This window comes from Notolepis coatsorum (genome assembly GCF_963971535.1).
Source record: "Notolepis coatsorum genome assembly, chromosome: 9".
NCBI lineage: Eukaryota > Metazoa > Chordata > Actinopteri > Aulopiformes > Paralepididae > Notolepis > Notolepis coatsorum.
Genome location: NC_140173.1, coordinates 51,023,131 through 51,037,298, shown reverse-complemented (window position 1 = coordinate 51,037,298; position 14,168 = coordinate 51,023,131). Strand labels below are relative to the sequence as shown.

At 46.0% G+C, this 14,168-nt stretch overlaps 1 protein-coding gene across 1 annotated transcript in view; it reads left to right on the top strand.

Annotated features, from left to right (window-relative positions):
• wdfy4 (WDFY family member 4) overlaps positions 1 to 14,168 on the top strand; it is a gene marked incomplete at its 5' end in the record, with an annotated part of 306,077 nt that overhangs the window by 18,700 nt on the left and 273,209 nt on the right. The window contains 4 exon segments of the mRNA XM_084321866.1: positions 901 to 1,029; positions 3,090 to 3,279; positions 7,754 to 7,943; positions 11,422 to 11,582. Coding sequence (XP_084177992.1) covers positions 901 to 1,029; positions 3,090 to 3,279; positions 7,754 to 7,943; positions 11,422 to 11,582 — 670 coding nt within the window.

Below are 14,168 nucleotides of genomic sequence, written 5' to 3'. Positions count from 1 at the left end.
CTCAGAGTTTATTTATAAAAAAAAAATTACCCAGGGACAGTGCACATTAATCAACATCTTCAGTTTCCACATCAATGTAAATGTGCCAGAATTAGCTAATGAGCTCGTTTTCATCTGTAGTCCCTGCATACCATGCATGTCTTTATGGTGTGGGAGGAAACTGGAGGAAACCCACACGAACACAGGGAGAACATGTAAACTCCACACAGAAAGGCCAGGAACCCAGGACCTTCTTGCTGTGAGGCATCAGTGCTAACCACTGTGCCACCGTGCCGCCATAGAGTAGCACATCTTCTGTCATTGCCAGATGTTGCAACCACGGTTTGTTTGGGGTACGTGCCATGTGCCAGTATGTCATGCCTGGGATGTTAGAGGCCATGCATTGTCATCTTGGGAAAATCATTTCATCAAACACGCTAACCAAAAAAACAAAGATTTGTCACTGTCGTGATCATCATCATATCCATCGACCAGACATTTCTGGAAAGTTTACACTACAAATATGTTGAGAATGGCCCATAAAATCATAGAAGATCCTCGCATGCTGCTACCCTCACATAATGAAAAGATAATTAAAAAAATGTGTACCACATTCAATAAGCCTACTTAACAATTAGGATAGAAATGTGGTCGCAACCTACACAGGATAGTGCAATATAAAATGACTGTGAATGAATGAATGAATGAATGAATGAATGAATGAATGAATGAAAACTTTATTTAACAGATTGCAGAATGGGTACAATACAGTACGGCTCAATACACACAATTGTTAAGGGGATGCACACCAGAGAAAGACGTTTGTCATCAGGGTCCCCCATTTTCAATTCATAGCGATGTGCAATATGAAATAACCTCAAATGTATGGGTGTGTGCGTGTGCGTGTGCGTGCGTGTGTAGGATACCCTGTCAGAGCTGAAGCCAGGTCTCCCTGCTGCTCTGGTGAAGTGTCTCTACCTGCTGGTGTGTCTTCCAGCGAGGGAGGAGGACGTAGCGAGAGAGGAGACCTTTCAGGAACTCCTCACACAGGTGAGCAGGGGTGTAAAGTACTTGAGTAATTGTACTTCGTTACAATACTTAAGTACTGCTTCTGGGGATTTGTACTTTACTCGAGTATTATTAGGTTTGTATACTTGTACTTTTACTCAATTATATTTCAGAGAAAAAAAAACACCTGCTAACAGAGGAATAGACAGTCAGAGTGACGAGCTATAAAAGATGGCCACAAACGATAGTACGAGTGATGAAGAGGACGAAACTAAACGGTTTTTAGTACTGAAGTACATTTAAAAGTAGAATTTTCTTTACTTTTACTCAAATGTGCTTTTAGCCAGATACTTTACTTGAGTACGATTTTGAGACGGTACCCATACTTTCACTTAAGTATAATTTCTGGGTACTTATTACACCCCTGCAGGTGAGTAACGGCCCGTTTCCACCGACTTCGTCTAGCAGCATGGCTGCTTTCAATTAGCTTCCTATGTAGAGGAGCGTACGCAGCCACGAGGTACACGATGTAGAGGAGCGTAACGCAGCCACGTTCAGGCAACGATTTAATGCATCATGAAATCTCTTCATTTGACAACGATTCGATTCGATTAATTCTTTATATTTTTTTTATGAATTTTTTCTCCTTAAATTTTTTTCTCCCATCTCAATTTAGCCGTGCCAATTCTCCCCTCCCCTGTCTTGATCGTTGCTTGCATGTGCCCCCCACTGGCCGGTTGTAGGGAGGATAGAAGCCCATCACATGTCCCCTCCGATACATGTGGAGGTAGCCAGTCACATCTTTTCACCTGCCAGCGCGGACTCTCATTGGCGAGGAGTAACGTGTAGGAGGCTCACACTGCCCCGCCATTTTCCTGACTTTGCTGTGCAGGCGCCCCAACCGACCTGTAGGAGTCGCTGTTCACAACGACCAGATTACCACCCATCGACTTCCCTCCCGCTAACTCTGCCAATTGAGCCAGTATGACGGCTGGCCCAAGCCGGAGGCAACGCCGACAGCCGGATTCGATACCGGTGTCTCATGCGTTGGTGACGAGCACAATGTCCGCTGCACCACCCAGCCGCCCTCGATTCGATACATTTTCCTCTATTTATATTTTTTATTATTTTTTAAACAAACATAATAAACAAACATGACATGATTCGATACATTTTCTATACATTTTCTATCAGTTAATTCCCCAAAAAAAATTGAATACACAAAAAGCTAAATGACTAAATGTAAATGTAAATGTAAATGTGGCTGGGGGAACTAATTCACTCAGCATGAATGGACTATAGGTCAATAAAAACAATACAAAAAAAAAAAAATATATATATATATATATATATATATATATATTTAAAAAAAAAAAAAAAAAAAAAAGGGGACATGCATTATAAATGGCCTTTTCCAGTGATTAGCATGTTTTCCTAGCAATTGGGGATTATATCAATGTGGTCTGTGTCGTTAATTATCATATTGACTCATCAGTCTAGTCTCGAGTTCACAAGATCCTCCCTCACTCAACTAAGCTGTTCTGATTTGACAGTTTTGCTGACGTGAATATAGCACTGATTTGCATAACTAACTCTATGGTTTACAGCGACAGCAGAGCGAGTGGAAATATCTTCACTTCCTCAAACAGAGCGAGGCGGAGAGCGCATAGTGTAACCCGACACTTCCTCAAACGGGTTTTGACTGCGAGGCACACAACCTGTGTAAACGCTCCGTGTGTGTGTTTGAGAGAAGACGGGTCCCTCTCTCTCTCTCCATCTCTCTCCCTCCCTCTCTTTCGCTCGTCCGCGTAAGGGACCCGTCTTCTCTCAAACACACACACGGAGCGTTTACACAGGTTGTGTGTAAGTGCTCCGTGCCTCCGTGTGTCCCTCTCTCTCTCTCCCTCTCTCCCTCTCTCCCTCTCTCCCTCTCTCTCTCTCTCCCTCTCTCTCTCCCTCACAGTCGGGAGCACCAGCATATCACTGTAATATCTTTGCGCATGCTCCATCTCTCTCCCTGTCTCTCTCTCTCTTCTCTCTCTCTCTCTGTCTCTCTGTCTCTCTGTCTCTCTCTCTCTCTCTCCCCTCTCTCGCTCGTCCAGGTTCTCCTCCAGCTCTGCAGACGGCCGGTCAGCGTGGAGGAGATGGTGGACACTCAGGAGCTGCACTGTTTGATCATCTCCCTCACGACGCTGTGGGAACAGATCAGCACCCCCTGGAGGCGGCAGGCGTCCCGCGTCCTCAGGGCGGTCTCGGCGGCGAAGACGCGCAACACCGTCCCCAACCTGCTAGGTGAGGCGGACGGGACGCCGGTTCAACCTCTTAAAAAGTATCTTTATACTTATAGCACATTCATAAGCCTGGTCTCTTTTGAAAGATAACATTCAGAAATGTCTGATACAATAAGGAAAGATTTAGTGCTAATGAAATAGAGTAACATAGGTCTGAACTTGAGTTGTAGAGAAAGCTCTGCCGTGTACTTTGGCGCACGCCTCACATATCGGCATGTAACTCGAGAACCGCTGAACGGATTTGGTCGCCTGAAAGGGCTATCGACAGGCAACAAATAGGGCTTTAATTCTCTATATATTGTATTAAAGGTCGGCAAAGTGGCGCGTCGCGCTGGTGGGCAAATCGTCCTCAAGAGGGGCCGGGCCATTGCCAGTTAAGTGGTTAACCCCTTTATTTCATCATCAGTTCAACTCAGTCAGGCCTGCAAATTCAAACTTCACCCAGAACCAGAGAGCAGGCGCACGGCGAGCCTGAGGAGCCGTTCACACCTGCCGAGCTGTGACACAGCGTTTACCTGATCCTGGTTCAGTTCAGTGGGGCAGACAGAGCTGTGACACAGCGTTTAGCTGATCCTGGTTCAGTTCAGTGGGGCAGACAGAGCTGTGACACAGCGTTTACCTGATCCTGGTTCAGTTCAGTGGGGCAGACAGAGCTGTGACACAGCGTTTAGCTGATCCTGGTTCAGTTCAGTGGGGCAGACAGAGCTGTGACACAGCGTTGACCAGATCCTGGTTCAGTTCAGTAGGGCAGACAGAGCTGTGACACAGCGTTGACCAGATCCTGGTTCAGTTCAGTGGGGCAGACAGAGCTGTGACACAGCGTTCACCTGATCCTGGTTCAGTTCAGTAAGGCAGACAGAGCTGTGACACAGCGTTCACCAGATCCTGGTTCAGTTCAGTAGGGCAGACAGAGCTGTGACACAGCGTTCACCTGATCCTGGTTCAGTTCAGTGGGGCAGACAGAGCTGTGACACAGCGTTTACCTGATCCTGGTTCAGTTCAGTAGGGCAGACAGAGCTGTGACACAGCGTTTACCTGATCCTGGTTCAGTTCAGTGGGGCAGACAGAGCTGTGACACAGCGTTCACCTGATCCTGGTTCAGTTCAGTAGGGCAGACAGAGCTGTGACACAGCGTTCACCTGATCCTGGTTCAGTTCAGTAGGGCAGACAGAGCTGTGACACAGCGTTTACCTGATCCTGGTTCAGTTCAGTGGGGCAGACAGAGCTGTGACACAGCGTTCACCTGATCCTGGTTCAGTTCAGTAGGGCAGACAGAGCTGTGACACAGCGTTCACCTGATCCTGGTTCAGTTCAGTAGGGCAGACAGAGACGGTACATGGGCAGAGTGAGGCAGTGTTGTGTGGGTTTATCCAGAGCACATGACGCCCCCAGGGGAAACGCACAGATATGTTTCACATGACAACCCCGTCAGCGCCAATTATCCACTCAGATGTCTCGCTGGCACCGTCCGGTCTGTTTTGGTTTTGTTTTGGAGATGATGAGCCGTCAACCGTCTGGCGTACGGACTGGAAGCATGGCTGCCAGGGAGACAAACAGCTGGTGTGTGACATAGTGAGGGGGCGGCGGCGGCTAAAATGAAGCTTTTGATAAGCAAGAGACTATTTTCATCCTGAAGCCGCGGATGGAAGGTTTCGAATAAATCACGTTTTTTTACTCTTAAAGGTGCTGTAAGAGGTGCTAATAGCTCTACATTCCCACAGCCGTAACTGATCTAGAGTGTTTTGGTCAGTAACATGCCCAGTCCCCCCACTCTGCAGTAAACACAACATACATTTTCTGGAATCCAGTTCCCACTTCAACCAATCAGGTGAGAGAATTCCACACTCCAAAAATGGTCTGACAAAAATAAGAAATAGAAAAAAAAATTAAGCAAATGTGTCCTTGAAACAAGTAAAATAATCTACCAGTACAATAAGACAATTTGTCTTGTTAATATTTCTTGAAATAAGTCAAAATATCTAGTGTTCTCTCAAACACTCTATATCAGTGATGGCTGTCAGAATATAGAGCTATTGAACACTTGTCTTAACAAAAACAATACCACTTACAGCCCCTTTAAGAGGCATTGTGAGGCATCATGCAGCTAACTATGGTTCATTATCAGGTATCATGAGTGCATTATATTACATTCGTTATTATTTTAGTTTGTTTATTGGGACCCACTAGAAGAGATATTAGTTTGCTTGATATCCAGGGAAAGAAAGTGTTCATGCATACATACAGACAGACAGACAGACAGACAGACAGACAGACAGACAGACAGACAGACAGACAGACAGACAGACAGACAGACAGACAGACAGACAGACAGCCTTATTCATTAGATATGACAATGCATTATATATGTTCAGATGCAATGATCATGCACCCATAATGTGATTTTTATACCTTAAGATATTCCTTTATTGATCCCCTTGGGGAAATTCAGGCATCATAGCAGCATGGGGGGGGGGGGGGGGGGTACATGTAGTAAAAACAACACAAGCAGTGTAAACAAATAATGAAATAAGTCATTATAATTTACTATCTAACTAACTGAAAAAATACAGTATTCACAGTGACACATAAGGTGCAGTATGCATAAGGTAGTGTTATAATGTACTATCTAACTAACTGAAATATACAGTATTCACAGTTCAAGTTCAAGTTTCTTTATTAGTTGTCATACAGAAGTACAGAATACTTTTATACAAAATGCTTCTTTCTGTTACGCTCCAGAGACTGTGCTAGGCAAAAATATTTAAGTATAAAATAAGTATAGCAAGTATAAAATAGAAGTCAAGTACGTAGACAAAAGTGTTCAGTATATACATATATGCTCAATGCTCAATGTAGAGTAGAAGTAACTGAGTTACCATACAGTATACTATACAGTGCAAAGCAGAAATGGGATGAGGTACAATTTAGGTACAATTTACAGTAAAGTGTAATGAGGTATGGGTTGTAGTGCAATTTCTTTACCAATAAATATAAAGTGTGTTTAGGTGTTCTAAAGTGGTTAAAGTGGGTGCTGCAGTGAGTTGTTTGTTTAAAGTGAGTGTGTGTGCTGTGAGTGCATTTGATGGTTGTTACATAGTGTTATTGTTCGTTGAGCATCCTGATGGCCTGGGGATAGAAGCTTCTTCTGAGTCTCTCAGTATCACAGTATTCACATAAGGTGCAGTATTCACATAAGGTGCAGTATGCATACGGTAGTGTTATTGTCCTTCTTGGGTTCCTATGAGTTCTAGTTGGATGTCTGGCCGCTGGTATGAAGGACTGTCCGTGGCGGTTAGTTGAGTGTCGGGGGGGTATGAGTCTGTGGCTGAACGTGCTTCTCATCTTGACTAGCTCATCGTAGAGGGGGTGGGAGGGATTATCCAGGATGGCAGCCAACTTCCTTCTCATCCCCCTCTCTGCCATCACCTCTAGTCTGACCAGCTCGACTCCCACCACGGAGCTAGCCTTCCTCACCAGCTTGTTTAGCTTGTTGGTGTCCCTCGAGTTGGTGTAGCCCCCCCAGCATGCCACAGCATAGAAGAGGACGCTGGCCACTACAGACTGGTAAAATGACTGCAGCAGTCTATTGCAAACATTGAAGGACCTGAGTCTCCTCAGGAAGAACAGCCTGCTCTGTCCCTTCCTGTAGAGGGCCTCTGTGTTGTCCGACCAGTCCAGTTTATTGTTCAGGTGTACTCCAAGGAACTTATATGACTCCACCACCTCCACCTCCTCCCCTCGGATGGTGATGGGAATCGGGGGGGGGCTCTTTTTGCCCCTCCGGAAGTCCACCACCAGCTCCTTGGTCTTACTGGTGTTGAGTTGGAGGGGGTTGCTGTCGCTCCACCCCACAAAGCTCTCCACCAGGGCTCTATACTCCTCCTCATCATCGTCGGTGATGTAGCTTACGATGGAGGAGTCGTCAGAGAACTTCTGCAGGTGGCACCCGCTTGAGTTGTGGCAGAAGTCTGAGGTATAGAGGGTGAAGAGGAAGGGTGACAGCACAGTTCCTTGAGGGGCGCCGGTGTTGCTCACCAGTACGTCAGACTGACTGTCCTTTAGTCTGACGTACTGTGGTCTCTCAGTGAGGTAGTCCTTGATCCAGGCCACCAAGCCGTGCTCCAGCTGCATCACAGAGAGCTTCTCCGCTAGCAGTGATGGCTGGATGGTGTTGAAGGCACTGGAGGAATCAAAGAACATAATCCATTCCTGACTGAGCTGCTCCAGGTGTGTGTACACTCTGTGGAGCATATAGATGATGGTGTCCTCCACCCCGATGGCGTCCTCCACCCCTTGTGTTTATGATACCTTGATACATTGTTATACCTTGGAGAGACCCTTCAAGTAAAGTCCTATTGAATAACGATACTTATTCAGCAATGATCAAAAGATTTTCCTGCTGCAAATCTCTGAAAATCTCCAATTTGTTAATCCACCAACCCAGCGGATGTCCCTCTGTTCCTCCCTCTCCTCAGCTAAGACTTGCGTGCGATTCTGCATTCAGAACCTGTTGCGGATCAACGCTGACATCCCCGGGCCGGTGTTGGCTGAGGTGGCCGTGGCCGTGTTTAGCTTCATCAGCGACAGCTATCCCCTCAACCCGGCCCTGTTCACCGAGTTTGACAACAACAACGGCTACACCGCCCTGGAGAACATCCTGAAACGGTAAGATATACAGTATACAGAGTGCAATATACTATTAAAGGAACACGCCATCATTTTGGGAAATTAGCTTACCGTCTTCTCCAGAGAGAGATAATAAGATAGATACCAGTTTCCTCTGCGTTCAGTAGAAAGCTATCTGGCTGCACGTTAGCCTAGCTTAGCACAATGAATGGAAGCGGACATGGCCGGTTAGCCTTCGGGAGAGGTGTTAGTTGGACAATGCCTAGGCTAACCGGCCATGTCCGCTTCCATTCATTGTGCTAAGCCAGGCTAACGTGCAGCCAGATAGCTTTCTACTGAACGCAGAGGAAACTGGTATCTATCTTATTATCTCTCTCTGGAGAAGACGGTAAGCTAATTTCCCAAAATGATGGCGTGTTCCTTTAAGACTGAAGTGCAACAGGCCCTAGACCTGGGTCAGATCATGTTTGTTTTCCTCTGCTTGGAAGCAGCAGGTGGGATGGGGTTTACTCCCTCAGGACAATTCAAACAGTGGAATAGTGATGTGTCGGTTGTGAACGAAACGGCTCTTAGAGCCGGCTCTTTGAAGTGAACGACGGGTGCCGGTAATTTCTTTGTATGTTTTTTAGTTTTTTTTTAAGCCGCACGTGATTGGTCAATAATATTTGTGGTGGCGTCTGTGTGTCCACGCTGAGCAGAAGGGGGAGGGGAGGGGAGGGGTTATAGACACACAGCGCAGTGCACATGAACAGGAGGCGGGAGGGAGACGAGAGAGAGCGAGAGAGAACATGCACTAGCGCAACAGATGGAAATGTGAGTAAATTAGTGACAGCTGCAAAAGCAGTACAATTAGCAATTGGAAAATAAAAGACAAGCAAGGGAACCTGCTATTAATGAAGGTGTCAGTGTGTCTACTGCAACTGTTGCTGCTGTTGCAATATTTTCTACAGCATCATCCAGTACACACCACAACCACCTAGACCTACAACCCAGAGCTTGCAAAAAGCTATGACACAATTTTTTTTAGCACTCTGCTTCATGTTGAGTATGTAATTAAAGCTATATAAATGATACACATTTAATGTAATTCATGTCTTTACATTAGTAATACATTTTACATAATTTTTGGTAATAAATGAATTTAAGCAACAAAAAATCTGAGGAGCCGGTTGGGAGCCGAATTTTTTAGTAGGGTATATCTGCAGAGTCGCAAGCCCAATGTTTGAGGCGGGACTTCGGGGCTTGTACTCTGTTTGACTGTGCGTGGGCGGGGCGTCGGGTCTTGTACCTTGTCTTGTTTCCTGTAAAACCCGGAAGTAGTCAGTTTGTGCTGTTTATTTTTAACCTTAACCTTAACCCTAACCCTAACCTTAACCTTAACCTTAACCCTAACCCTAACCTGCAACACGGAACACAGAAATGCAAATGCTGTCGAGTCCTCACTGCTTGTAAAAATAAACAGCACAAACTGACTACTGCACAGTCAAACAGAGTACAAGCCCGAATGCACAGTCAAACAGAGTACAAGCCCAGAAGCCCCGCCTCAAACAGAGTAAGCCCCGGCCAGACGTTGGGCTTGCGGCTCTGCAGATATACCCTATTGGAATTTTTTGTGAGCCGAGCCAAAATAACCACCTCTCTAAAAAGAGCCGGAATTCCCATCACTACAGTGGAAGATGTTGAGCACAGAGACTGCATTGACTTTGAAATAGCCCGCAGTCACTGGGAACATTCACATTCAGGTATTATTCTGGATACTCTGGGGTCACAGTGGCTCAGGAGGTAGAGCGGTCGTCTGGTGATCAGAAGGTTCCCGGTTCGATTCCGGCTCCTCCTGAGCAGCGTGTCGATGTGTCCTTGAGCAAGACACTTAACCCCATAATTGCTCCAGATGAGCAGGTTGCCGACTTGCATGGTTGCCTCCGCCGTCGGTGTGTGAATGAGTGGGTGAATGTGAGGAACAGTGTTAAAGGAAAATTCTGACAAAAAATGGTTGTCAACGAAGCTTTTTCCCCCTGACGAAAAAACGAGACGAGACGTCACGTTAATGGAGATCATGTGACACTAACGTGACGACATTATTCATGCAATGTCGTTGACTAAAAATGACGACACAAAATGTAGTTTGCAAAATAAAATCTTGCTAAACGTTTATTCAACTTCAACACTGTTTACTTGCTACTTGCTAGCTAACAGGAACTTTTGCCGACAGGAAAGTAACAAACACAATTGTCGGTGCGGAACCCTTATCCCCAACACATTGTTCCGTGGGTGAATTATTGTAATGTTCTGGGGTTTTGTGTGTCGCTCTAGTTGTATGGTCTTAGGGGCACCACTGTTATGCTGGGGGTGTTGTTTCCCCCCGGGAGATATGGGAGGACAGACCGGATGTTACGTTGTTGTTGTGTAGCTAGCGTATTAGCAGGTAGTTGTGTTGTGTATGAGAAGGGAAGTATCAACTTGTAAAACCCCATATTGAGTTGGAAATAAAGCACCATACAAGGAAACTCTCCTCTTTCTTCCCTACATTACTGCATGACGGATCGCTACATTATGTTGATCCACCACAATAGAACACATTAGCTCATTGACCGCCACGCTGTTTTCCCATCTCTACTCAATGGTGCCAGCGCTATTGACCATTTTCGCGATGTTTGCGGACCCATCATGTGTTCTGTATTATAGCTATGGAGACAATAGTATGGCTCATTTGACAGGCATTGTTTATAGTCCAACACTGACTAACCAGTTAATTTCTACATACATACATTTAGTTTGTGCGCTATTCCATGCTAAACATCACCCCTTTCCAAAATAATCTTTAAATTGTCTTTTTTTCTAGATCGCGAGATATGACGTGTTATATGCATTATGCCAAATATTTCCAAATCAAAGGTATATACCATATATATATGTTTCTTCACAAAATCATCAAGGGGGGGGGGGTTGTTTTACCTCGAAACTGCGATCGTTACCAAAAGCATGTTTTAGGTTAGGTAAAATACGATACTGTGATCGGTACAAAAGCATGTTTTAGGTAAAAAAAAATACCAGCAGGTTACCTAAAATAGACCTTACCTTAGTCAGAATGTACTCCAAAATTAATAAATCCCAGTCGTCCCATCGCGATCGCAATTACTCGTGTATATTGGGCATGGCTATCATACGGGAAACAATAGGTTTGAGGCATCAAATCTCCGACCGATTGCTATGTCCTGATTCACTTTGAGGGGGAAGCAGCCGAAGGTAACTCAGTACTGAAAGACAGGGTGTGTGTGTCTGTGTGTGCATGCTTTCACGTGTGGTTGCACGCACGTATGCAGTCACAGATATTGCTTGTTTACCTCTTGTCTCTCTCTCTGTCTTTGTCTCTCTCTCTCTGTCTTTGTCTCTCTCTCTCTGTCTTTGTCTCTCTCTCTCTCTCTCTCTCTCTCTCTCTCTCTCTCTCTCTCTCTCTCTCTCTCTCTCTCTCTCTCTCTCTCTCTCTCTCTCTCTCTCTCTCTCTCTCTCATGCCAGCTGTGAGGAAGGCGTGTGTGTGGACCAATTCCAGCCGGTTGAGGACCTGCTGACTCTCGTGGCGTCTCTCACTCTGTTTGGGAAGAGTGAGCTGAAGGTCGCCCTGTGTGTCAGCAACCCCCAGCCCCCAGGCTTCAAGTTTGACCCTCCACTCACTAAAGGTAATCTCACCTCCCTATCGCACCAAATCCAAATCTTTACCCTCTCCGTGTGCACTCTCCCTAACCAGGGTACGAATCTACTGCAGCCATTAGTGGATTCAGAGTTTCAAAAGCCAATTGAAATTCTTAGCAGCTAATGTATGTCGTTTTCTTTAGACTGAACACAATTTGGTTAACTGACAATAGATTAAGCACAAGCTTGACAACCTGCCAGTGTCTTGTACAATGTTTTGTTTTTGGATCAGAACCAAAGATGAGTCATGAATCCTACTGTCTTTTGGGTCCACATAATATGATTCAGATTCAGATTAACTTTATTGATCCCACGTGGGGCAATTCATATTTGTAGCTTCACGAGTAAGAAAAGCAACAAACAACAAAAACAAAAACATCTCAATGACAGCACGGCAACAACAACATTCCATGCAATACACAATCCAGTAAAAGTAAAAGTAAAAACAGACAACTAAGTGTAAAAGGCTACTTAAAATGACTACTGTATGTGTTTAAAAGTCTGATAGCCGGGCGGCTGATTGGCGCAGTGGGCAAGGCGCTCACCTCTAACGCAGGAGACGCTGGGTTTGAGCCCAGCTCTCGGCGTTGCTGCCGGCTGGCCGGTCGTTCATACTAACACAATTGGCAAGTGTTAGAGGGTGGGAAAGCCGGTGGGTGGGGATTTGACGTTGTGGACAGCGACTCCTACAGGTCGGTTTGGTGACGCCGGTGCGACGGAAGCAGGAAGTGACGGGGGCAGCATGAGCCTCCCACGCGTTACTCCTCGCCACAGAGTTCGAGCTGCTGCGGTGAAAAGATGCAACAGGCTGCCTCCTTGTGTACCGGAGGGGCTTCTGTCCTCACTACAACCGACCTGTGGGAGGCATAGTCTAACAACGTTCAAGACAGGGGAGGGAAGAATTGGATATACGAAATTGGGATGGGAGAAAAATAGAAAATGGGGAGAAAAAGTGGATTAAAAAAAAAAGAAAGTCTGATAGCCGAGGGTACAAAAGATTTGGCGTAACGGTTGGTCCTACTTGGTGGAACGTCATAACGGCGGCCAGAAGGCAACAGCGAAAACCGCTGAGACAGAGATTTGTGATGCTCGTCCCCTTCTTGACCACCTGGTCCGTCCAGAGAGAACATAGGTCTCTCTGTTTTACTCCAATTATTTTGGAGCACACTTTGACAATATACTGTTGATAAGAGCGCTAGTAATATTTGTAGATAAGACTTCATTAATTAAATTCTGATCCTGGTCCGGCTGAAAAAGATCCCTGGGTCTAGTGTAGAACATGGTCCATAATGGCCCCCAAACAGCGTTACCAACGTCAACAGACCTAAGGCCCCTTTGATGTGAGCTCCAGATATTGACAATGCCAATGCTACATAACAACAATACACTACCAATAACTACTGGCCATCCAAACCCAAACGTGTAGATGGGCAGCGAGGGCCAGGGCTATCAAGTGGGCACCTCCCTTCACTGGTGAGTTAGGCCGGCTCAACAGTTAGTTCTGCCATTCTGGAACCCCCCCCCCCCCCCCCCATACCCTGTCTCACAGCCTATGATATGTTTAAATATAAACTAGCTCATCAGATCATGATGGCAAAATCTGCTGATGGCAACAGTCATTGCAGCAACAGCAGAATATGTCACAGTAAAAAGTTTAAATATTTCAAAACCTTTGCTCGTTCTTCAAACCGGATGTTGAGCCTGTCAAAATGACACGCTTTCTTTTGCCTTTGTACAACAAACGTGCTTTTTGAAACAGCATTAGAGTCGGCAGTTAAATAAATATCAAGAACATGAACCACTGACCCAGGATACAGATTTATCCCCTTTTGATTCGGCGTAAGCGTTTTAAGGGGAAATCAAGTTGACCCCACAGGTCGCCCTCCCCTTCCTCCTCCGACCCCTGACCTCTAACACCTCTCTCTCTCTCACATCACATCATCCACCCTCACCCATCCAGCCACTCTGACCACTCAAGCACCCCCCCCCCCCAAGCATCCCTCAGGTTAACAGGAAGCTGAGGTGATTATGTCTGGGAATGATGAAGTGGAGGCTTCTGCTCTAACCGCGTTAGGACGCCCCGCATCCATTCACCACCAGTCTACCAGCACCCAGCCATCTATCATAGATACACACACACACACACGCACGCACACACACACACACACACACACACACACACACGCACACATGCACACATGCACACATGCACACATGCACACACGCACACACACACACCTCCATCCAACACTCGTAAACAGAAGTGCACCTATAACGCGTGCACACACACACACACACACACACACACACACACACACACACACACACACACACACACACACACACACACACACACACACACACACACACACACACACACACATTGCACCGATCTATCACCGGGAGGAGTAGCTCTCTTGCCAGCGTAGGCAGCAGAGGTCTGTTTGGGGGCTGATCTTATTTGGCTCTGATGTGATTTTGATTAAGTGTGAAAATGAATCCGATTAACGACCACTTGTATATTTATTTACAGCGAAAACCAAGTGAGCCTCCGCTCCCAAAACCCAACGCCT